We start from the raw sequence: 24,214 nt of genomic DNA, 5'->3' as shown, positions 1-24,214 counted from the left end.
CCTACAGCTGCTCAGAGAAGTTTCTACCAGGCAACATTGCTTGCAGCCCTTAACATCTGCACCAATAAAGCGTCTGATGCAGACAACCTGTTTACACCTTTGGTTGGCTGAAGCTTTCATGGTGTTTTTGGTCAAGAAAGGTACACAGCGCCAGTGATCAGACCACATCTAGAATACTGTGGTCATTTCTGGACTGAGCACAGACAAGCAAAGTCATCGAATCCCATCCTAGGAGCACCTGTTAGTTAACTGGTGGAAGAAGGGGTTGACGTACGTTAGTTCTTGTGATAGTTCTGCTGGAGAGAGATGAACCTGGCTTACTTCGAGGGACAGAGGTGGGACCAATGGACCGAGTTCTGTAGGGAAGCAGCATTCAGCCGATTAGAATGGGGTGGGAAAACTTGTATAATGATTCAAGTTTTATAAAAACTAAACTGGTAAGTTTGTGTTCTGTATTGAAAATGTTTTAAGAGGTTTTCGTCTTAGCTTGGTCCCCCTCCCCCTCAAAAGCAGTACCTGAGACAGAGGGTAGTTTGGGGTGTGACCTTGGAGGGCATGAGCGAGGGATGGAGGCTAAGCAGGGCAGGGGCATGTTATGAGTCGGGCAGCGCTTTGGGCCGCTGGTGCTCAGTCCAGGGACTTGCTGAGGAGGCTTATGAAGTGCATCTCAGAGCTGCTGGCCTGTGCAGTGAAAGGGGAGTTGCATTTAGCCATCGCCTCCCGCCCCATCAGGGGGTAGCCCCATAGGTGTTAAATGTCCTGGGTTTTTGGGTTTCACATGTGTGGGTCCCGAGCAGGTTTCTGCGGGTGTGCCGTGCTCCACGACAGGAATGGGGGGGTGCACACTGCAGCCCCAAGTGAGGCTGTCCAGTTGCATTTGTGTGAAATCTCTTGACAGCTGCACAGAGCCGGTGGCCGCAGCAGCAGCTGGGGTGAGATGGGACCGGAAGAGTGAACGTGGGTATGAGAGGTCCCAGGACAGTCCACCCCAGCACCATCACATGGCATTCTCCGTGTGTGTCTTCACATCATCTTCCCTCTGTGTGTGACTCTCTGTCCAAATGTCTTTTTTTTGGCCGTGCTGTGCGGCATGCGGGATCTTAGTTCCCCGACCAAGGGTCGAACCTGTGTCCCCTGCAGTGGATGCGTGGGGTCTTAATCACTGGAGTGCCAGGGAAGTCCCCAAATGTCTCCTTTTTATAGGGACACAGGTCAGATTGGATTGGAGCCCACACTCATGATCTAATTTTGACTTGATCACCTCTGTCAACACCCAGTTTTCAAATAGAGTCAGCTTCCGAGGTTCTGGGGTTAGGAATTGGACATACGTTTTTTTTAGAGTGACACAGTTCAAGCCGTAAGAACCATGCTGTTAAAGAAACATTGCTTTCTACTAGGGATGCTACCAGATGAACAGCAGTCAGTCATTCAACAAGCCATTCTTGCAATAAACACTTACTGAGTGCCTACTGTGTACTCGCACCGTTCTGGGACCCGGGGATACAGCAGTAAACAAAACATTCCCACCCCCGTGGAATGTACTTTCTTATGGCGATTGATTTTCAGAAGGAGTTGTTCTCTTGTCTTCATCACCCATTAGGAACCAAGCAGGGAATTGCCTCATTTCCAGAATCAGAGCCGGCTGCCTTGAGCAAGTGAGTTCCCCGTCACAAAGGTGCTGAAGCGTAGGCTGGGTGGCTGCTTACAGATGATGCTGCAGAGGTGACTTAAGTGCTGGGCAGGGCTTTGGATGTGTAATGGTTAAGTTCCCCTTCTGACGCCAAGATGGTCAGATTGCGTGGATGGACTTGTTCAGAGACTCCATCTATTTTGTCAAGTACCGTACTTGGCTTCTTTCTGTATAGCTTTCAGGGGGAACAAACAGTGTTTTCACAGCTTTCTCATTAAAAAAAAAAAAAAATTCCAGGCTTTTGGATTTTAACCTTTTTTTTGCACCCTTTACTCCTTTGAGAATATCATGGGACTTCTGGCTTCTTTCCACAGGGGGAAAATCAATGCATTTGTAGCCTGGCATTTCTGTGCAAGTTTGGGCGGGAGGGAAGGATAGTCCATGGATCCTGAATTAAGAAATCCTGATAGTTTTCAGGAATTACGATCATTAATAGCAGTTAAATGCACGTACTTTCTTTAGAGAGTGCTTTTATTCATAAAAAATCATTGAATTGAATAGAATTAGAAATAAAAATATTCTTAGAGAGGTTTAAGTTTTTATTGTCATGGTTGCTTTTCTGATAGAAATTTATCAGCATGTAATTAATAAAGGATTATTGATTTCAGAATTACCCTTTGCTAAACAATGGAAATTTCCTAAATACCTGGCAGGTAATGAAAAAAATTCAGTTACTGACAGCCTGTCATAGTTGAATCTAAAACCTAGGGGCAAAATACATATATTCTATGTAGTTTCCATTTCTAGAGCCTGGATTTCTAATTTCTTCCCTATAAAATTTTAAATTTTTCTTTTTTTTTTGAAAGATCGGCCGCCCCCCCCACCCCAATTATTGATTTCCTTCTTTTTATAATCTCTTCATAGTTTTGATTTTCACATGGAAGGTAATTATTAAAATTCATCTTTTGGTGGTCAGTAAATGTAATTGATTTAAGAAAACTGGAAAGATTTGGTATTAGAATCAGCTGAACACCCAGGATCTGACATTTAGCGTCTTATTCATGGACGGTCCATGATGAATGTTTATGGAATTGAATTCGGGCTTTGCCACACTTCCAACAGCTTTTAAAAGTGTAATAGTTACTGCCTCTGTGGAAATAGAAATTACTCAAATATTACGTGATGAAAAACTAATGTTAGTTTACTTAGAACAAAACTGTGTAGCAGTGTGTTATAGCCGCGGGAACTCCTCAGCCAAATGTTAAGTAAGCGCAGTGAAAACATTTGTAAAAACATCATGCTACAAAAGAATGAGTAGTGCCAGATACCCCGCAGTAGCCGGACGCTCAGAGACACATGGGTTGTGAATCTCACCACTGCATTCACGGTATCTTCGTGATCTTTCACCTCGGATGTGATTAATTGCCTGGCACACCAGAAAAAACATCGTTTTGCTTAAGCATTGGTTGCGTGTAGGATGTTGCTTGACATCACGATTGTGGGTGAATCACTTGAAATAAATCCTTTTCCTCGATAGACAATGTTGTGCCCCTTTCCACAGAAAGATGAAATCAATACCGTTACCTGTAATGGAGGTTTGCATTTTTCTAATTTCTTAGTTAGGCTGATCTGAGCAAAGATGTTCAAATTTCCATTTATTTAAACTAAACAAGATGGAGTTCTTGCTATGCTGAAGGAATATTTTTAGCTTAGTAATTTACTTAGAAACTGTCTCATTCAATATTTGATGTTAAATTTGAACTAAAACACAGAGCATCATAAGACATGGGTTCTTACATTAACATTTTGTTGGATTGGAAACAGAATCCACACATTAGTCATCTTAATTCATTTAGGTTGGCTTTCTCCAGAATTCTGGAATCCAAAAACAACACATTTGTCAATTTTACACACAAAGGGAGAGGCAGGATATAGTTTATAGTTAAACAGCCAGCTTTGCAATGAAAAGCTGATGCAGTTACAGTAAGTTGAATGAAATTCAGGGTGAAACAAACAGTGTAATAAGATTTTGATGCAAACTGAATACTTTAAAAATTTGTTTTATATTTGTTTAAATGAGATTCACTTTATACAGACTTTTATAGAATCTCGTAAACTGTCTAAAATTAAGTTTTCTTTGGTTGTTATCCACATGAGTTCTGAACTTGGCTGTTGTAATTATTAACATTTTCTTTCGTAGAAAATCTACAGGTCGAGGTCACCTTCTTGTCCTCCCATGCTTTGTTCTTGTTTGGCTTCAGGTCAGCTTAGAATTGAATGTTAAAAGTGCATTGTCTATTCCAGGGGTCAGCAAACTGTGGTGCATGGGTCAAATCCAGCCTTTCCCTATTTTTGTGAATAAAGTTTTATTGGGACACAGAGATATTCACTCATTTACTTACTGTCTGTGGTTGCTTTCATGTTTAAAACAGCAGTGACAGAGACCATAGCTTGCAAGGCTAGAAATATTTACTATCTGGGCCTTTATAGAAAATGTTTGCCAACTCCTGGTTTATTTTTTTAACATGTGTTTCTCATATAGGGATTCCTCTGATAAAATTTCAGAGTTGTTAAGAGAACAAAGCTCATCTCTCCTAAAGAATTGGTATGCTCTTTTTCATTTAATAGAGAGGGCACTATATTCTATTTCCTTTCTTTACCAACGTTGCCAGGAAGCTCAGAACTAACATTTAAATGCTCAAGTAAGAAACTGGTTTACTTCAGATTCCTGGTAGATCAGATTTTTTTTTTTCTTCTTAATATGGGTACACATTTTCCCCTTTTTAGAAAAATCAACTTTTTTGAAGTATAAGTTACATATAATAAAACGCATACATTTTTTTTTTTTAAAGGTTTATTTATTTATTTATTTATTTATTTATTTAATTTATGGCTGTGTTGGGTCTTCGTTTCTGTGCGAGGGCTTTCTCTAGTTGCGGCAAGTGGGGGCCAATCTTCATCGCGGTGCGCGGGCCTCTCATTATCGCGGCCTCTCTTGTTGCGGAGCACAGACTCCAGATGCGCAGGCTCAGTAATTGTGGCTCACGGGCCTAGTTGCTCCGCGGCATGTGGGATCTTCCCAGACCAGGGCTCGAACCCGTGTCCCCTGCATTGGCAGGCAGATTCTCAACCACTGCGCCACCAGGGAAGCCCCATAAAACGCATACATTTTAATTGTACACATGAATGACTTGACAAATGTGTATACCCAGGGAAACCACCACCCCAACCAAGATACAGAACATTTACTTCTCCACGGAAATTTTCCTCCTGCCTCTTTGCCCCAGGTAATTTGTCAGTCTCCTCCCCACCTTGACCCCAGGGAACTACCGATTTTCACGTTATTCTTAATTTCTGTGTTGCCTGTGGGTGTTTATTATGCAGTGCTTTAAATACTTCTTGGGAGGAGTTGGGGCAGTGATTAGCAGTTGAATAGCTCAACTGCCTGAGTAGCTAAGGTTCGTTGATTCTATGAAGTGTCTTGCACAGATTTTTAGATTTCCATAGGAGAATGTGAAATGTAAATCACATGGAGAGCCTTTTAGCAAGTGTTGTGTTAATAGGAAGCCTAATGTATTGAAAACTTGCTACTTGTCAAGGATTCTGCGTAGTTATTTTATTTGATGTTCCTTACAGCCCTGTCAGAATACATCTTAATATCCCCCTTTATGGTTGAAGAAAGTGAGGTTCGTAGAAGTTAAGTGTATTAGTTTCCTAGGGCTGCTATAACAAACACTCTAGACTGGGTGGCTTAAACAACAGAGGTTTATTGTTTCACATTTCTGGAGACCAGAAGTCTGAGATCAAGGCGTTTGCAGGGTTGGTTCCTTCTGAGGGGTGTGAGGGAGGGGTCTGGTCTGGGCCTCCCTCCTTGGCTTGTAGATGGGCATCTTCAAGTTCACGTGGCGTTCTCTCGGTATGTATGCTGTGTCCAAATTTCCCCTTTTTATAAGGACACCAGTAATATAGTATTAGGGCTCACCCCAGTGACCTCACTTTAACTTGATTACCTCCACAAAGACCCTACCTCCAAATAAGGTCACATTCTGATTCTTAGGGCTTCATCATAAGAATTTTGAGGCAGGAGACATGGTTCAACCCAGAACACCCAGCATCCTTTTCAAGGCTCAGAGGTTCCTAGAAAGTGGCAGAGGCAGGATTCTAACTCAAGTCTGACTCCCAAGAGTAGCCCTTGCAGGATGGTGCTAGGAAGGGGTTTGGTGAGGGGGGGGACCAGTCCTCAGAGAGAAAATGACAACGTTGCCATGGGGGAAGCTGTAAGGGGTTCTAGAGGCATCATGTCCTAGAGGCCAGTCTTTACTCTTCCAGTGAACTGTTTGGCCTTGCCGTTTCTGAGCCTCAGTTTCCTTATCTGTATAATGGGGATAACAGGATCAAATACCATGGTGCTGAGGACAGAATGGGACTGATGTAAAAGTGGTGTGTACGCGTGAAGTGCTAGACGGCGTGTGTGTTGGAGAAGGTCAGTCCTGGGCATTCACAAGACCAGAGGATCTTCACCTTGAACAAGTACCGCAGTCCCCCGAAGGCTTATTAGAACACAGAATGCTGGCCACAGCTCCCAGAATCTCTGATTCAGCAGGTGTGGGGTTGGGGCTGGAGAATTTGCGTTTCTAACAATTTTCAGGTGATGCTGCTGTTGGTCCAGGTACCACTCTTTGAGTAGGAAGGAACTAGATCTCTCTCTCATTTTTTTTTTTTTCCTTCAGTTCTCTTAAGAGAAACTCCAAGGAGAAGTTAGATTTCTGATAGAAGTCACATCTCCTCCCCCTCAGTTACTTGCCTCATGTAGGAATGACATAAACACTTACATCTTACTTCCTGTTGGTTGAGGCCAGGAAGCTGAGGGAACGTTGCCTTTTCTCCTTTTAGATCTAGTTGATCAGGTCAAAAGCAGCAGTGTTTTATTCGGTTCGATTGCTACAGCAAACTACCACAGACGGGGAGGCTCCAACAACAGAAATTTGCTTCTCACGGTTGTGGAGGCCAGATGTCCAAGATCAAGGTTTGAGCAGGGTTGGTTTCTCCTGCGGCTTCTCTCTTTGCCCACTTGATACCTCCTCCTTGCTGTGTCCTCACGTGGTCTTTACTCTGTGTGCACCCATCCCTGATGTCTCTCTTCTTATAAGGGCACAAGTCCTATTGGATCAGGGCCCCACCCTTATGACCTCATTTAACCTTCATCACCTCCTTTAGGCCCTGGCTCCTAAATACAGTCACATCAGGGATTAGGGCTCCACATATGAATTTTAAGGGGACACAGTTCGGTCCATAACAACCAGTACGGCTCCCAATCTGGTTTTCCTCCGAGAAATTCTTTGATTGCGTGTTTACTTCCTATTCTCTATCTGTCTCAAAGCACTGAAGAAAATCTAGTCCACCTTGCCTTCTAGAGCCTCTAAAACGTTATGTGCTTGAGGGGCAGGCTGCATGCTTGAGCCAAATAAAAAAATCGAGCTGAGCGTGCTTCCTCAAGCTCTCTGATCTGGGAGGAAAATCTCCACTGGAGTCTTTTGCGGCTTCTCCCCAACGGCATGGGCTCCCACTGCTGGGAGCTGGGAAGCGTCCAGGCGTGCAGGTTGAACAGAAGTTCTGTGCAGGCCTGAGTCCTCTGTTAGGGCTTGGGTGCCTTCCCTGACTCTGAGAGTGCTCCCTCCTCTACGAATTGAAGTTAAGCCTCATCCCGAGTCGTGTATGTTACCTGTGTGGGGACTCCAACTGTGACCCTCTTGGCCCAGAGGCAGCAGCAGCTGCACGAGGGGAGCCAAACGCAAACCTGTAGCTGACGGAGGCCCCAGGAACCAGGCAAAATCAGCCCCAGCTGGAAGGCTCTGGGCGCATCTCTGCCATCCACGTCAAGCAGGTGCATGATCACGGTCATGGTTAGATCGCATGTTTCCCGAGAGGTATACATTTCACGATTGGTATGTTTCGCCAGTCCTTCCTCATGGTATTCTGAAACAGAATGTTTTCAACCTGAAAACAGACAGCTCTTTCCCCTCTCCCCCTTCCAGCGAGTCTGACTTGGTTTAGGCAGCTCTTCTTAGATAGCTTAAAAAGCGATGGAGAATTTCTTTTACAAATTATATGTCCCCTGGGGACCCAGGCACTGTAATCACTGGGGTGTTATACCAGAAAGGTAAGCATCAAACTCATAATGATTCCTTGTGTTTCGTTCTGGGCACCTTGGCTTGTGAAAGGAAATGAAGAGTTTACTTCCTCTTCTGGAAAGCTAGTGTTGCTGGTACCTTCTTCCCAGGATTATTGTGGACTGTCTATTGCAAGAGAACTCACCTGAAACAAAAACTTACTTTTTTTTTTTTTTTTTTTTTTTTTACTATTTTCGAGTTGAATTGAAATGATATCAGCATTCGTATTTTTAAAAAAACAAAGCAATAACAGAAACACACACACACAGCTAAGCCACAGTTAGATTTTACAGAACTTAAAAAAGTGATTATATTAAAGATGTCCTGGGAGAGCGTGGTCTGATTATATAGCTTATCGGGGATACTGTTTTTCTTAATGACTACAAGGTAAGAGTTACCCTTCAGTTAGGTGTTTTTTGCATTAAAATCAGTTTGCTTTAAAGTGGTGTATGTTTTGTCTCCTTAGTGTATCGTTCATTTTTGTAGTTAGCACTTCTTAATCAGTAAATGGTTATTTCTCAGTAAATGTCTGGTTACAGATTTTCTTTCCACATAAGGGGGTATTGTAGGGGTCACTGATTTTAGGACAGGTCATGATGGACCCAGAGAGCACAAAGTTAATAGAACTTTCTCCCTGCGCATCTAGCTTTCATGACTGAATTTAAGTCAGGCTTCTGAGAAGTTGCATCGTACAAAGTGAAAGTCAATTTGGACCCTTTAAAAGTGAGCCTCAGAAAAGTGCTGAATTTTCCCAGCATGGTGTTTTGATCACCTCTATATGACTTTGGGAGCATAAAGAATTTAATCTTTTCAAGAGACAAAGTCCTACACTACTTTTTTAAAAAAGGTGAGAGCCAAGGTCGATCAGAAATTAAAAAAAAAAAAAAAAAAAAGGGCCTGAATTAGAAAAGCAGTTAACATTGCCACATTGAAGGTGTAGGCTGGGGCAGGCTTTTCGTTTCTGGAAGCTCTCAGTGGACTAGAGGAGTTTTTTTTTTTTTTTAAACAGTTCCATCCTGACCACTTCTTAATTGACAGGAGTGGAAAATATGTTGGTAGACAGGCCGATCGTGGCCGCTTCGGTCGTGAAGAAGGTAAAAGGAAGGGATCCCTCTTTGGACAAGTGCGGGTGCAGAACCTACATGGCTGCCCAGTTTGCTCTAAATCATAAAGAACCTTGTCTTGCACAGAGGACAGAGTAACAGCGGCTGCCGTTCGTGAAAGGAAATCCTGGCCCAGCTGTGAAAACAGTGAACCACTCGGTAATACAATACAAGTGTGCCTGTGAAGTCAGAGCTGGGTTCTCTTCTCCTCTTGAAGTGGCTATAAATTCATCCATCAAAGTAAAAAAGGCCAAACTTCAGGGTAAATCTTTCCACTCTTAACCACGTAGAAACACTTTGGTTCTCTTAGTAGATGTGGCTGTGAGCGCGAATTAGAAAAGGTGACACCATAGGGGTGTGTGTGTGTGTGTTTGGTGTGTGATTTGTTAGTTACAGAAAAAGTCTTGCCTTCCGAAGAACGTAAACTTGAACAGAACAGCGTGTGCTGGGTTTGGAATTATAGAGCCACTGTATTCTTTCCTTTGTTAATGACAGTGAGTGAAAGAAGCTTTATCTTGTTGAGACCTTTTAATACATAGTGGTCTCTCTGTCCAATAAATTAGATTAAAAAATTTTTTTTACTGGGAAGCCTTTGTTTTTGCTTCTTCTGTTTCATCCTATTTTTTTCTTGCTAAGGACCTGGGCCAAATTTCTAAAAGTGCCATGCACTTTGTTAAAAAATCCAACGTGGTATGACTTTCTTCTTATAGGGGGTGGTCTTTATCTTTGATTTTAATAAGGATAGTCCTTTCAAGTTTGGCACTGAAGCCTTTTAGAAATTAAAGAAAAAATTTGAGCATAACTTAGAACGGCCATGGTGTTAAGATTGTCCCTTGTAAAACAACTCATTGGTTGAAAGCATAGAGGCAGGGTTAAATTAAGTCCATACTTTTAAGTTATTGACCTTGGAGAACGTGGAGAGAAAGTTTATTTCTCTGGATTAGTTTTCCCGTCTCATAGGCCTTACACAGAGAAGCGTTTGTGAAAGCGAAGGATGGTGTTAATTCTGAGCCCCGTGATGAAATATTAAATAAGAGAGAAGATAATTTGATAATGCCTCACGGTTTGGGGACAGATTCCATAAAGTAAGTACTTTTATGTAACAGAGTAGCTGACGAGGCCTCAATTCTTTAACTCGACATGGTAACACAGAAAAGAAATAAACATTGGTAGACTGTTGACATTGAGGCCCACGGCATTTGGACCTTTTCTCTCTCTCTTTCAGAAGGACAGTTGCTTAGTTTAGCTTACATTATGCGAATGCTACAAATGTAAACATACCTCATAACAGCCACAAAGAACATGTATGAAATTCTCTAAGTCATATTTAACAGACAGAGTTAGCAGACAGTTGGGCCGGGTGAGCCGTGTTCCAAATTCGTTTTTCCTGCCCTCACGGAGCTCCTAGTGTGTGCCTGGAGCTCACATGGTGAGTGTGGTGGTTTGAGGGCCCCCCTGCCTTGAGCTCAGGCTACACCACTTGGGGATCCTTCTCCATTTTTGCCCTCTGATCTCGTGAGTCCCCTTAACCCCTGGGATTGTCGGTTTTCTCATCTGTGAGGTGAGGAGGGTGGCGCTTCGTAGGGTTTCTGTGAAGTGTGCCTTCGATTAGATAATGTATCTCATAAAGCACCGGGCACAGTGCTCAGTAGGTAGTAACCCACCCCCGGGTCCTCCTCCTCACCTTCTTTCTACAGGCTTCTCTGAAAACAGAGCATTTGGAATGAGAATGGGTTTTCCTTTTTTCGTTTCTCCCTTGCCTTGATTTCTCTGTATTAAAGTTTATAAAGGCTTAGAAATGATCCACTAGATACCATTCAGTTTTTAATTTTGAGTTTCTTACCCTAACAGGCATGCACGCACGTGTTAAAAATGGAAACAGGATAGATGTTATCAGATGGAAAATAAGGCTTCCTTGCCCCTGACCAATAATAGCTCTTTTGCTGAAATTATCAATGTTAACGCATATTTAAGCACGTACGTCCCCTCTTTTTGTGTCACCCGTGGGATCATACTTGCCGGCTAATCTGTACTTTGATTTCTTTTTTTTTCTTAATGACAGAACATGGACGTGTTTTCTTGTATCTCCATCTCGTTTCACCTCGTTCTTTTCTGTGCATGCCATCAATTCATTTCACCTAACTGATGGACGTTTAGGTTGATTCCAGGTTGTTGGCTGTTACAAACAATGCTGATTGAATATTCCTCTCACATGTTTTGCTCATGTGAGCAAGTATACTTATAGGCTGCGTTTCTGGTTATGGAATAATTGGGCGAAAGGGCATGTCCACAAACAATTGGATATAGTCCAGTTGCCCCCAAAGATGTTGAGCCATTTTATAGTCCACTCCGCAGCCCCTCCCCTGTTAATCTGTGAGGTTGCCTGTTGCCCCCACGCCCTTACTGACACAGATACTGCTGGATTTAGTTGCACTTACAGAATCTGCCTTCTTTGGGTTGCCTAGCACCATGTTAATTGTAATCTTTGGGTACTTTTCTCACTGTGATTCTTAACACACTGGAATCTGGACTGTTCCTGGCAGGTCAGGTGAGAACTTAATTCAGCCAGCTCAGTGGCAGCCAGCACTAGTAGGCAGCCTGGGGTCAGTCTTGCCTCTTGAGAGATCCCGGGGAGTCAGCTGGAATTTATAATATAGCTTTACAAAACATTATGGTGTCTGCCTTATACTGCCCAGAGCACGTACACGCAGCCTGTTGACGTTTCAAAAAGATACTGCAAGGGAACCGGTCATTTCCTGATTCTCTTTTCTCATCGCTTGAATTGGCATCCTTCTTTGGTAAATATTTATATTTAGGATCTTATTTGTGTTATCAGGGGTGTGGAGGAGCCTCTGTGTCGTACTTGTACATAGCTGTATAGAATGCCTACATGTAAAAGCAGGGCTGGCTGTGACTCGACTTCTTCTGGAGAGGTCTGTGTAGTTCTGTAATTTCTTACGAGTTGGAAGCTGTGGTTAGTGTTCGCTGAGCACAGTCTCTAAGTCTTTGGATTATCTGGTCACTGCCTTTGCGGTATTGATCTTAGAGTTGTAGTGACTGCATAGCCTCGAGTTTCATGGGAAATGCCCTTGGAGCATCAGATTTCAGTATCGCGGTCAATGTCATATCACCGTAACTTTGTTTACATTAATCGGATCAGTTAGGAAAGTAAGGTCCTTGTGTTGGTACTCATAGGAGAATGTGGGTGAAACTCGCATCCTTAAAGCTAGTGGTTTATGACACAAACATTGTCCCCAAATTTGAATTGTCCCAAGATCTAACTCAGGATGAAAGACATTAGGCTCATCTTCTTGCTCTGCACGTGTCAGTCGATCTCCAGGGAGGGAGATGCCTTGTGCTGGAAGATTCTGCAACTTGTTGATTGGTTCTTACAGGTTGCTTTAGTGGTATGTTCTAGGGGCGGGAGGTGGGGGGATGATGGTGCAGAGGGGAGAAATCACCATCTCTGTGGCCTTTTACTTTTTATTTTTTTAAATCTACTTATTTATTTATCTTTGGTTGCGTTGGGTCTTCGTTGCTGCGTGTGGGCTTTCTCTAGTTGCGGCGAGCGGGGGCTCCTCTTCGTTGCAGTGCGTGGACTTCTCACTGTGGTGGCTTCTCCTGTTGCGGAGCACGGGCTCTACGTGCTCGGGCTTCAGTAGCTGTGGCACGTGGGCTCAGTAGTTGTGGCTTGCGGGCTCTAGAGCACAGGCTCAGTAGTTGTGGCGCACGGGCTTAGTTGCTCCGCGGCATGTGGGATCTTCCCGGACCAGGGCTCGAACCCGTGTCCCCTGCATTGGCAGGTGGACTCCTAACCACTGCGCCACCAGGGAAGCCCATGTGGCCTTTTAATTGGGTACAGTTACAAGTAACATTTGTCTCCAGCGCTTCACAATTATAAGTTAATAATAACAACCCATTAGAAATTACTGTGTTGTAAGCCCCAGCTCCTTTGGGCATCTTAATAAAAATGATAATTAAAACCATAATTTACAGTAAATGGGGACGCTGCCCAAGTAAATCCACAATTTGGAGAAAATTAAAAAACTCAAACCAGAAGGAACCTTCCAAGCACTGGAGAGAGAAATGGCCTCGTTCTTAGCTCCGACTTCAGCGGGAACTTTGTTAGTATCTTTGGGGCCTGGCTTCCCACCTTGATGTTCTGTGTGCCTGGGGATTCTGTGACTCTGTCCCCATCTATCCGACCTGCCTGTGAGTCTCATTGGGTGTGGCCACTGTTCTATCCCCTTCCATCACCGGGCCCAAACCCACCCCTCCCTGGATTCCGTGTCTGGGTAGACCAATTGCCAACCTCACCCATGGCGTGGATGGCATCCCTGGAGACCTTGGATACTGCCTCAGACTTAGATTCAGGCTTTCTGCTTCCCAATGGTTTTCTAATTTTCCCCTTAGCTGTTCAGCATAAGAAGGTATCTCATCCCTGCTGGCTGATTACAAGGCTTCAGTATCTTCAGGCAGTCCATCTTCCGCATGACCACCAGAGGTATCTTAAATGGATTAAATAACAACAACAGTAACAACAGTAATAATGATAATTCATAGTGCTACTCTATGCCTAAATTCTTGCCAGTCTTTGGTCTTGTTTTGTCATGCACCCAGCCTCTTTTTTGCTTGACCGGTTCATTTTTATGCCCTTTGGTCCCAAAGTAGTTCTAGGTCCAGAGTTTCTGTGACCACTCAGGGACATTTGGGAAATGCAGGGTAGGTGGGAAAAGGAACTGGTACCACAGACCCAAATCCCTGCAGGTCCCTGCATCATTACCATTGTATTTTCCTGTGCAAAGCTGAGCACTGCTGCCATTCCTTCCAGGCGTTGGTAGCAACCTGGCCTTCTTGTGCTTGACAAAGTGGGGTTGGACACGCCTTAAAAAAAAATCTCAAGCAGATCAGTGTGAAGCCTTCTTTGAGATACGGCAGATCACACGTGAGGATTCGGACTGAGGCAGTTACATGGTCAGGCTTGAGCCATTGTCTCTAGCAGGGATCTTGCCCTTAAGATGTGCATCTGAGGGCTTCCCTGGTGGCGCAGTGGTTGAGAATCTGCCTGCCAATGCAGGGGACACGGGTTCGAGCGCTGGTCTGGGAAGATCCCACATGCCGCGGAGCAACTGGGCCCGTGAGCCACAACTGCTGAGCCTGCGCGTCTGGAGCCTGTGCTCCGCAACAAGAGAGGCCGCGATAGTGAGAGGCCCGCGCACCGGGATGAAGAGTGGCCCCCGCTTGCCGCAACTGGAGAAAGCCCTCGCACAGAAACGAAGACCCAACACAGCCATAAATAAAAAAAAATAATTAATTAATTAAAAAAAAAAAAAAAAAAGATGTGTATCTGAGCATCAGGTGCCCACAGTAGCCTCGCAGGTGACACCAGCATCGGGGGTGGTGACCATGGCCAAAAGGAGAGCCTAAACCCCGTGTCTAGCCTGCAGTGGCTCCTCAGCGCACCTGCTGGTCACCAGGTGGAATTGGGGGCCCAGTATGTTCCAGTTGTAAGCTTTTACAGAGAAGCTGAACATCTAATCCAACTTCTCTGGAGTTTGGATATATAATCGCCCCAGTTTTTTAATGCTGGCAAGTAATTTGTACTAGGAAGGAAGGGAGAATAGAAGGATGCAAGAGAGGGCAGGACGGAGAGAGAAAAAGGCAGGAGGGAGCCAAAATGTGGGCCAAAGGAAACAAGTCTGTGGGCTTGATTTACCCTGTGATCACCAGTTTGTAACCTCTATACTAGACACGGAAACCTAGTGTAAGATAAGCAGGCATTTAATATTTTTTTGGTATGTTTTCCCTTTTCTGGTACTTTAATGTTTGTATGCAAAGCTTGAAACCCAAGTCAGGGAAATATTAAACCTCCACAGCCACTTGGTTTTCCTGATTGGATCAGACGTAACAAGTGCTGGAAAACCGATGATGCCCATTGTTTTAAAACGTCTTCCATTATTTTCTTTATATTATTAGTTTTAAATATTCCTCTGGACGCACTCTTGCCACCTCCATGCAGTTAAGCTGGTTCAATTTAAACATTGTCATAAAGTTAATTTTTTATAAGATGAATCAGGTTATTAAATTTAGTAAACCATTGCCTTCATTATTTTGTGCAAACTTTGGCACTGTGCAGTATTGGCTCAGCGCTACTACATTTAGCTAATTAAACTGGTCATCAGCTGCGTTATTATGGGAGTGAGGGATGCTATCCTCATGGGCTTTTCCTGGATTTTAGCAGTAGGTAGCATTATTAAACTTTTTTTTTAATTTATAAAACTCCACACTCAAGAGATATGGTTTACTATAAAAGTGTTACTGTCCTTCATGTTAAACCGTCATCTTTTGAAATATCCCTGCTTTGTTTTGCTCCAAAGGCACTTGTACAGGGTAAGAAGACAGAGTTGTCCATTGCAGCTTCTAAAAGTAGACTAGCAATATGTCACACGTGGCTTAGATAAAGGAAGATAGATGTAAGACTCAGAGTGTAATTTTACATGACACAGGGACAGATGGTTTAACCATAGCTGCAGTCAGGAATTATCTAAAGGAGAGAGGGTGCAGAGTGCTGCCCGCAGCCTGTTGCTGCCACAGTGTCAGATGTGCTCTTTTTGGTAATAAAAAGTCCTTTGCCATAGGTTATTTTGTCAAGTGAGACGGCGTGACTTAACAAGTTTGTCTGGGAAAATAAATTTTGATAGCAAAGGGGCATGCCCTTTTCCCTCACAGATTTCTAGGTAGTGTCATTCAAAACTGCAGTGAGCAGTATCTTTGCAGGATTCCAGTATTTATTCGTTGTTTAAAAGGAAGTTAGAGGGCCGTCAGTACTGTTTGAAACAACTTGGGTTGTTTTAAAACAGTCCGGAATTGTAGCCTGTTAGCAGCCTGTAAGGACATTCGTTTCTTTGGCAGTTATTTATTGAATCTTACTGGGAGGTTAGTCCTATGGGCCATAGAGATGAAAAAAGCACAGATTCTAAGGAGTTTACGGTTATCCTGGTAAATTAGATAAATAAAGCCCCGGGGCCTGCCTGGCCCTGCGTTGTATTGATGCTTCTTCAGTCCATTAAAAGTATGTTTGCTAATGAATGACCATCTTCCCCCACTCCCCTGTGTGACTTTTTTTTTTTTTTTTTTTAACACTCTTGGATGAAAATCTGATGAGAAATATGTCTGATGATTGTTCTGACCTGGAGATTTTGGAGATTTTGTAGGGACACAGAGTCCATCATTTTCAACAAGATCCGGGTGTGAAAAATCCTGTGATTGCAAGTGAAGTCGTTCTTGGCCACTTCATGCTATACCTCCATATGGCTGTCAGCATTTCATTAGCTTGATTGATGTAGCACATCAGTCAGCAAGATTTTGTCCCATGCCCGCACCCATCCAGTTTTGGAACAGCTGGGCTACAAAACCTGGTGTTTTACTTCTCTGTCTTTCCCCAAATGATCTGGGTGTCTTTTGCTCACTGGGGATAAGGGGTGAAATTGGTATCATGGATCCAAATGAGTAAATTTCAGCTTGTTGTTTCTTGCCTTCAAGATACAGCTCCAAGCACCTTTTTTTTTTTTTTTTTTCCGAGCACCTTTTAGTACAGACACCAAAGAGGAGGCAAACAGATTTAGATGTGCAGTATTTCAGATTTGAAATTTTTTGTGTAATTATTTTAACCTCAGAGTCAAGTATAGAAGGTGATCCTTAGATAATGGTAAGTGAATATCTTGGGATATAGTGCTCGGTATAAACAAAGTTCAAGTGTGTTCTTTAGCCAGTACTCAGACAAATGGAGTGGTAGATCTTGTAGCTAATTTCTTTAGATTCTGGTTGGTCTTAAAACCAGTTAGCTCATGGGTTGCTGTTGGGAGCAGACCTAGGAGAGAGTTTTTTTCATTCATGATGGCTGTACTGTATTTGCTAGTTCATATAAATCAGGACTTTGCACTGAACTGGATTTTGGAAAGGATTGGGAACTAACATTTGTTTTCCCACCTACTGTGTTTATATTAGGTTCCTAGTGTATGTTTACTATTCACTCCCCATTTTAAGAAAAATGACTGAGTTTCTGATGGGTTAAAGGCACAGCCTTAGGTCTGATAGCTTATAAATAGCTGGAGCTGGGTCAACACATATGTGTCAAACTCCTGAGTTTGAGTTTTCCACTATGCTGTGCTGGCTTCCCTTGAGAACTAGTTTATATAAATAGACTGGCCTCCATGAAGATTAGATATATGGAAGTGATATGAATGCATGACCTTTGCTTGACTCTTTCACATGGCAGTCTCAGTAAGATAATGATACTCTGATTGTTCATACATATTAACATTATCTTGGAAGCAGTAATCTATTATCATTTGACATGGCTTTGGCTGAATTACATTGCTACTTCTCGAGTAGAATTGATTGCTTTGTTGTTGCCGCGTACTCTGTATGATTTTCCACATAGCTTACAAGATGTGGTATTTTACACTTTAGAACAATGGGGTGATATTCAAGCTCTGAAATTAGATCCTCCCCTCCCCTCCCCTCCCTCCCCTCCCCTCTCCTCTCCTCTCCTTTCTCTTTTCACATCAGCAATGTCTAAGAGTTCTAGTTGCTCCCCATCTTTGCCAACATTTGGTGTGGTCATTATTATTGTTTTTAATTTCTAAAAAAATTTTAGCCATTGTAGTAGTAGGTATGCAGTATTATCTCACTGTATCTTTAATTTGCATTTCCCTAATGACTAATGAGTTCAAGCCTTATAAAATAGTTGAGTTTTTCTTCTTTTTCTATTCTGTGGAAGCGTTGGTGTAAGGTTGGCATTTTTATTTTCTTAAACGTTTGGTAGACTTACTGTTCAAGACAAATGGATCCAAGTTTTCATTTTGAGAATCTTCTTTAAAAATATAGATTTTTTTCAGTTCTTTCTCTCCTTGCAGCAATTTTTAAGTGGTGTCTTTCTGGGAATTTGTCTTTTTCACCTATATCTTAAATTTATTGGTATAAAGTTGTTCACCATATCTTTTTATTTTTACTTTAAAAACATTTTTTTTTAATTTTTAAATTTTTGGCTGTGTTGGGTCTTTGTTGCTGCACGCGGGCTTTCTCTAGTTGCGGTGAGCGGGGACTACTCTTCGTTGTGGTGCGCAGGCTTCAGTAGTTGTGGCTCGCGGGCTCTAGAGCGCAGGCTCAGTAGTTGTGGCGCACGGGCTTAGTTGCTCTGCAGCATGTGGGATCTTCCCGGACCAGGGCTCGAACCCGTGTCCCCTGCATTGGCAGGCGGATTCTTAACCACTGCGCCACCAGGGAAGTCCCCATCATATCTTTTTAATAGGATCTGTAGTGATGTCCTTTTATTCTCCCCCGCTATCTACCATTTGTGTGCTCACTTGTACACTCAAGTGTGTGTCCTGGTGCTCTCTTGCACACGCTCACTCTCTGTCTCTCTCGCTAGCCCTTTTTCAATTTTATTATTTTCAAGGAAGTGACTTTTGGATTCTTTGTTCCTCTGTATTTTATGTTTGTTTTATTTTTGTGAGTGTCTTTATTTTCATTACCTTCCTTCTGCTTTCTTTAGGTAATTAGCAGCTTTAAAATTTTTCTTAATAGATGCTGAGCTCATTTTCTGTTCTAATATATGTATTTAGGGCTGTAGATTGTCCTTTATCCATGGCTTTAGCTGTGTTCTGTAAGTTTTGATATGTAGAATTTTTGTAATAATTCAGTTTAAAATATTTTCTGATTTTCATTGTAATTTTTGGAGTCACAATTTCTTATTTAGAAATGTGTTGCTTAGTTTCCAGGTAAGGGAATTTTCTAGGATCTTGTATTGATGTCTAATTTTATTCTACTGTGGTCAAGGGCATACTTCACAATTTTAATCTTTTGAAATTTGTTGAGACTTCTGGCCCTGCACATGTTCAGTTTTGGTAAATACTCTAAGTACTTGAATATACATTTTGCTGTTGTGTTCAGTGTTTAAGCATATTCAGTTATTTCCAGTTTATCAGTTACTTTCAGATTTTCTATTATTTCCTGTTTATCGACATTTTTATGTTACTGATATGTTAAAATCTTCCACTCTGATTATGAACTTCTCTATTTCTCCTCTTAATCCTGTCAACTTTTGACGTGTGTGTATGTGTATAAATTTAGAATTGTCACATATTCCTTATGGATTAGAACTTACCATTATGAAATACTCAGTTTTTTCTCTTATAATACTTCTTTTGGTTCATCTTTACATGGTAAAGATTTTCCCGTTCTTTTAATTTTCTTTATCCTTATGTTTAAGGATATAAACCATAACATACACACTTTTTTTTTTTTTTAAAAGTACAATTTAGTTTTTTTTTTTTTTTTTTAAAGGATTTTCTTATTTATTTATTTATTTGTTTATTTATTTTTGGCTGTGTTGGGTCTTCGGTTCGTGCGAGGGCTTTCTCCAGTTGCGGCAAGCGGGGGCCACTCTTCATCGCGGTGCGGGGACCGCTCTTCATCGCGGTGCGCGGGCCTTTCTCTATCGCGGCCCCTCCCGTCGCGGGGCACAGGCTCCAGACGCGCAGGCTCAGCAATTGTGGCTCACGGGCCCAGCTGCTCCGTGGCATGTGGGATCTTCCCAGACCAGGGCTCGAACCCGTGTCCCCTGCATTAGCAGACAGATTCTCAACCACTGCGCCACCAGGGAAGCCCCATACACACTTTTGTAAGGAGCATATCGTATATGTGTGTTTTATTCAGTCTGACAGTCTTTGTCTTTTGATTGCAGCTTTTAGTCCACTTTAATGTAATTACAGATATATTTGGGGTTAAATATACCACTTTATTATTTGGCTTTCTATTTATCTAACTTGTTTTACATTCCTTTCTCTTCTTGCCTTTCTTAAAAAAAAATTATACTTCTTCCCCTTTGTATTAACTGGTTAAATTTATATTATTTTACTGTTCTCTCAGTGGTAATTGTAGAGATTACATCTCTCAGCGGTAATTGTAGAGATTATATTTTTGACTTATTAAGGTGTCATACAGATTAGTACTTTATCACTTCCTGGACAATGCAAGGGTCTTAGAATATTTTAATACTAAGTACTTACCTCCTAGGTTATGTGTCATTATTATCAGTATAGTAATGCTCACTAGGTATTGTAAAATTTACAAACTATTACTATTATCATTTAGAGTTTTTCATCTATTTACCCTTTATGTTACTCTGTCATTTTCCGCATCTCCAGATTTCTATCTAGGGTCATTTTCCTCCTATCTGAAGAGCATTCTTTAGTATTTCCTCTAGTGTAGACATGCTGGTGATATATTCCCTCAGCTTTTGTTTGTTAAAACTTTGTTCACCTTTATTTTTGAAGGGTGTTTTCACTGGGTATAGAAGCACCAAATGCTAGCTCACCTCTCTTGGCTTTTCAGCTTTTCCAGATGTTGCCCCCCCAAATTCTCAAGCATAGTGTTCCTCTGATGCCTTCAAAGAGGGTGTGTGTGTGTGTGTGTGTGTGTGTGTGTGTTGTTTTGTCCAGCTTTTCTAATTGTTCTCAGTGGGAGGGTGGGTCTAGGAAACCTAGCTGCCATTGCTGGAAGCAGAAGTGCTGGAAATAGTGCAGAGCACATTGTCAGGAACTTAACAAATGTTGTTGTTTTACTTTCCAGGTTTGTTTTCTCTTATTAGACTGTAAACTCTTTGAGGGCAGTGACCACGTCTAAATCTTTATATATCCTTACTCTTTATACTGATTACACGATTTGGTTGTTATTAAGCAGTGGTTCAAAGGCTGGCTATGCCGCGAGCTCTTCTATGGCTTGGCCTTCACCTTTGAAATCACTTTGTTCCTGGGGCAGGTTTGCTCAACCTCAACACTGTAGATATTTGAGCCAGATGATTCTTTGCTGAGGGGGCTGTCCTGCGCATTGTAGGATATTTTGTAGCATGCCTGGCCTTTACCCGCTAGATACCAGTAGCACGCCACCCCAAACTGTGACTACTGAAAAAACGTCTCAAGTTATTTGCAAATATCTTCTAGGGGGCAAAATCGAGTCTGGTTGAGAACCACTAGGGTAATGCATTTGGCACTCAATAAAGGCCATTCAGTATGACTCAGTGCTTTGCATTTGTGTTTTCTAAATTTGATTTTCCTTTAAACCGTAGGGTTTGAAACCGCCAAAACTTTAGCCCTCCATGGTGCACATGTGATCCTGGCCTGCAGGAACATGACAAGAGCCAATGAAGCCGTGTCACGCATTTTAGGAGAATGGGTAAGTGAGTGATTGATTTTTTTTAATATAAATTTATTTATTTATTTATTTTTATTTATTTATTTTTGGCTGCATTGGGTCTTCGTTGCTGCGTGTGGGCTTTGTCTCGTTGCGCTGAGCAGGGGCTACTCTTCGTTGCTGCGCGCGGGCTTCTCATTGCGGTGGCTTCTCTTGCTGCGGAGCACGGTCTCTAGGCACATGGGCTTCAGTAGTTGTGGCACGTGGCTCGCAGGCTCTAGAGCGCAGGCTCAGTAGTTGTGGCGCACGGGCTTAGTTGCTCCGCGGCATGTGTGATCTTTCTGGACCAGGGATCGAACCCGTGTCCCGTGCATTGGCAGGTGGATTCTTAACCACGGCGCCCCCAGGAAGTCCTGATTTTTTTAATTGTCAAATATACATGCTGGGATAAACACATGGAGGTTTTAGTACAGTTCATAAAGTTTATTGCTCTTGGAATAATGTTTTCTTTATTTTTAAAGTCATATTCACTTTATTTTATGAATGAAAGGACAAGCAAGCCCTTTTATAGTTTGTTTATAGTTCATTGTCAGTGTCATCTGCTTTATTAGTCAGAGGTTTGAGAATGTTTACTCATTCAGCTCATTTATTAAGAAAAACAAAATGTGGTTGATGCCCATGAATGCAACTAAGAGGTTATTTATGGTTTTCAGGATGACAAAGTAGCTGGCTTTAACCCTGTCTCTGGTTTTTCCTTTTTGCTTTTCTCTCTCTGTGCAGACGTTGGTGTTGATATGCCTGTGCACAAACATTTATTGAGGGCCTGCAGTGCTCTTGGGGTTAAGGATATAGCGTCGAATAAAGCACAGTACCTGCACTCATGGGCTTCTAGGTAGGAGAAACAGACCATAAAGGGATAATTAAGTTTAATATTTAATGTAATGTCAGGTTATAAATGCAGTGCAGGACAGTAAAGCAGAGTGAGGGGCCAGGAGTTGACAGCGTGGATTATTTCAGATTGGGTGGTCAGCAGAGACCTCTCTAAAGTTGTGACATTTGATCCAGGATCTGAAGGAAGTAAAATAGTAAGCTATGCAAAAGTCAGGGGAAATACTTTCTACGCATGTGCAAAGGAGGTAGGAACGTGCCTGGAGGATTCTAGGATCAGCAGGGACAGTAGTGTGGCTGGAGGGCAGTGAAGGGGGAGGAAGTTGCCGAGGGGCTGAGAGTCAGTGGTGACATGAGAGGGTTTGAGCCAGAGTGACACAGGTTGATTGATTTTTTTGACATGTCACTGGGCTTTGGAGTGATATACAGACTGCATTCATTCATTCACGAATTTGTGAAGTGCCCCACTGTCAGAGGTACTGGGCATCTGGTGTTAAGGAAAAACAGGTGTTGCCACTGTCCTTGTAGAGCTTTCAGCTGAAGGTGGAAGACAGATCAATCCAAAGAAAGATAAACATCAGTGTAAACTTGAAATGATGGAAAGTGGTACTAAGAAAGTATGTGGTACTCCAAAATGGTGAATAATGCCAGGGAGGGTGGGGGACATTTGGAGTCCCCAGGAAGAGGTGACTGAGCCGAGATCTCAAGAAGGGTCAGGGGAAGGTGGGAGAAGGGTCAAACCGGGCAGAGGGGGTGGCCTGTGCAGTAGCCCTGGGGCGGGGGCAGGAGGGGGGGTGAGGGGGAGACAGTCAGGTGCCTGGAGCAGAGCATGAACGGGGTTGGATAATCCTTGCCAAGACTGTCTTCACTCTCTGAAAACCGTGGAAGATTTCTTGCCATCCGAAGAAATAGACCATGGTTTGTTTAAGAGAATGTCCGGTGTTCTGGACTGAGAAGTTATGAAAGTCAAGAAAAGGGAGATTTATTTCTGTTTTTTCAAGCAGAATTTCAAGTTCAGTATATTTCAAATGAACTCTTGTCCTGATCTCACTGGATTCATTATTTTGAGTTAAATTAAAAAAAAAAACAAACAGGGCCCACTTTTTTCCAATTATCTTAGCATCTTTCTAACTCCAAAGTTAAAAAATATAATAACCTCCACTAGGTGTATAGAGCAATCTTCAGAGATGTGTAGAGAGCGAATGGTAATACATGCATATGGTTTGAATCTTCATAAAGTGTGTAAACTGAAAAGTGAAAGCCCTCTGCAATTCTTCTCTTGGGAGGTAAATATCATTAACTGTTTCTTGTGTGTTCTTCCAGAAAAAGGTTGTGCATACTACGCAACACACCTACATACTGTTGTGTACCTTGATTTTTTTTTCACTCACTACTAGAGGAGGGTTTTTTTCTTATCAGTGCATAGAGGTCATCCTCATTGCCTTTAGCTGCTGTATGATACTCCATCATGTGTTTATGCTGTCGTTATTTAACCAGTCTCCCTTTTTGGTGGACATGGAGGTTGTTGTCATTGTTTTGCTCTTCCAAGTGATGGTCTCTTAAAGTTCAGTCTCTCTCACATTTTCATCCAAAATTGACTCTAATCTCTGCTGCAGTAAGCGTTCTTGATAACATGCTTTTGTGAATACACCGTAGGGCAGAATCTTCGCAGTGGACCCATTGATTCAAAGGGCAGATGGATTTAAAGCTTGGGTAGCCGTTTCCAGTTTTCATCTAGTAAGTCGGGCCAATTTCTGCCTCCACCGAAAATGTTAGAACGGTACCTGGGATCGAGCAGCAGGGAGTATCAAACTCGTAAAATTTTGCCCATTTGACATCATATTTAGACTAGAAAAATCAAATTCCAGCGATACTCGTGATATTGTCAGAACCATCTTGTACAATGTGATACTAATGTTTAAACCAGACTTGGAAGATAATGCCCAAACCCAGTTATCTATGCATTTTAAAAGTTGTCTTCCTTTCCCGTCATATATGAGGACAGATTCATCTGGATTTATCCCATTACCACTCTTGTTTGATGCGTAGGGGCAGAAATTCCTGGATCTGCCCTCATTAACTGTGGGACTTTGGAAAGTCTCTTGATCCATTTGGTGCCCCCGTGTCCTCGTCTCTAAAAGAGAAGGTTGCACGGGATGATCTCAAAGACCCGCCATTTAGTTTTTCTTTCTTGCTTTCTAAGCCATAACTGGGTCCCTGTGAGTCAG

The 24,214-nt window shown here is 42.4% G+C and overlaps 1 protein-coding gene across 2 annotated transcripts in view; it reads left to right on the top strand.

Annotated features, from left to right (window-relative positions):
• WWOX (WW domain containing oxidoreductase) overlaps positions 1–24,214 on the top strand; it is a 254,311-nt gene that overhangs the window by 36,927 nt on the left and 193,170 nt on the right. For both annotated transcript variants that reach the window (XM_057533779.1, XM_057533778.1), the window contains exon 5: positions 21,034–21,140. In XM_057533779.1, coding sequence (XP_057389762.1) covers positions 21,034–21,140 — 107 coding nt within the window. The remainder of the gene's footprint in view (positions 1–21,033; positions 21,141–24,214) is intronic.

Source organism: Balaenoptera acutorostrata, chromosome 19 (assembly GCF_949987535.1).
Source record: "Balaenoptera acutorostrata chromosome 19, mBalAcu1.1, whole genome shotgun sequence".
Taxonomy (NCBI): domain Eukaryota; kingdom Metazoa; phylum Chordata; class Mammalia; order Artiodactyla; family Balaenopteridae; genus Balaenoptera; species Balaenoptera acutorostrata.
Note: the sequence above shows the minus strand (reverse complement) of the source record. Positions and strands in the feature narration are given on the sequence as shown.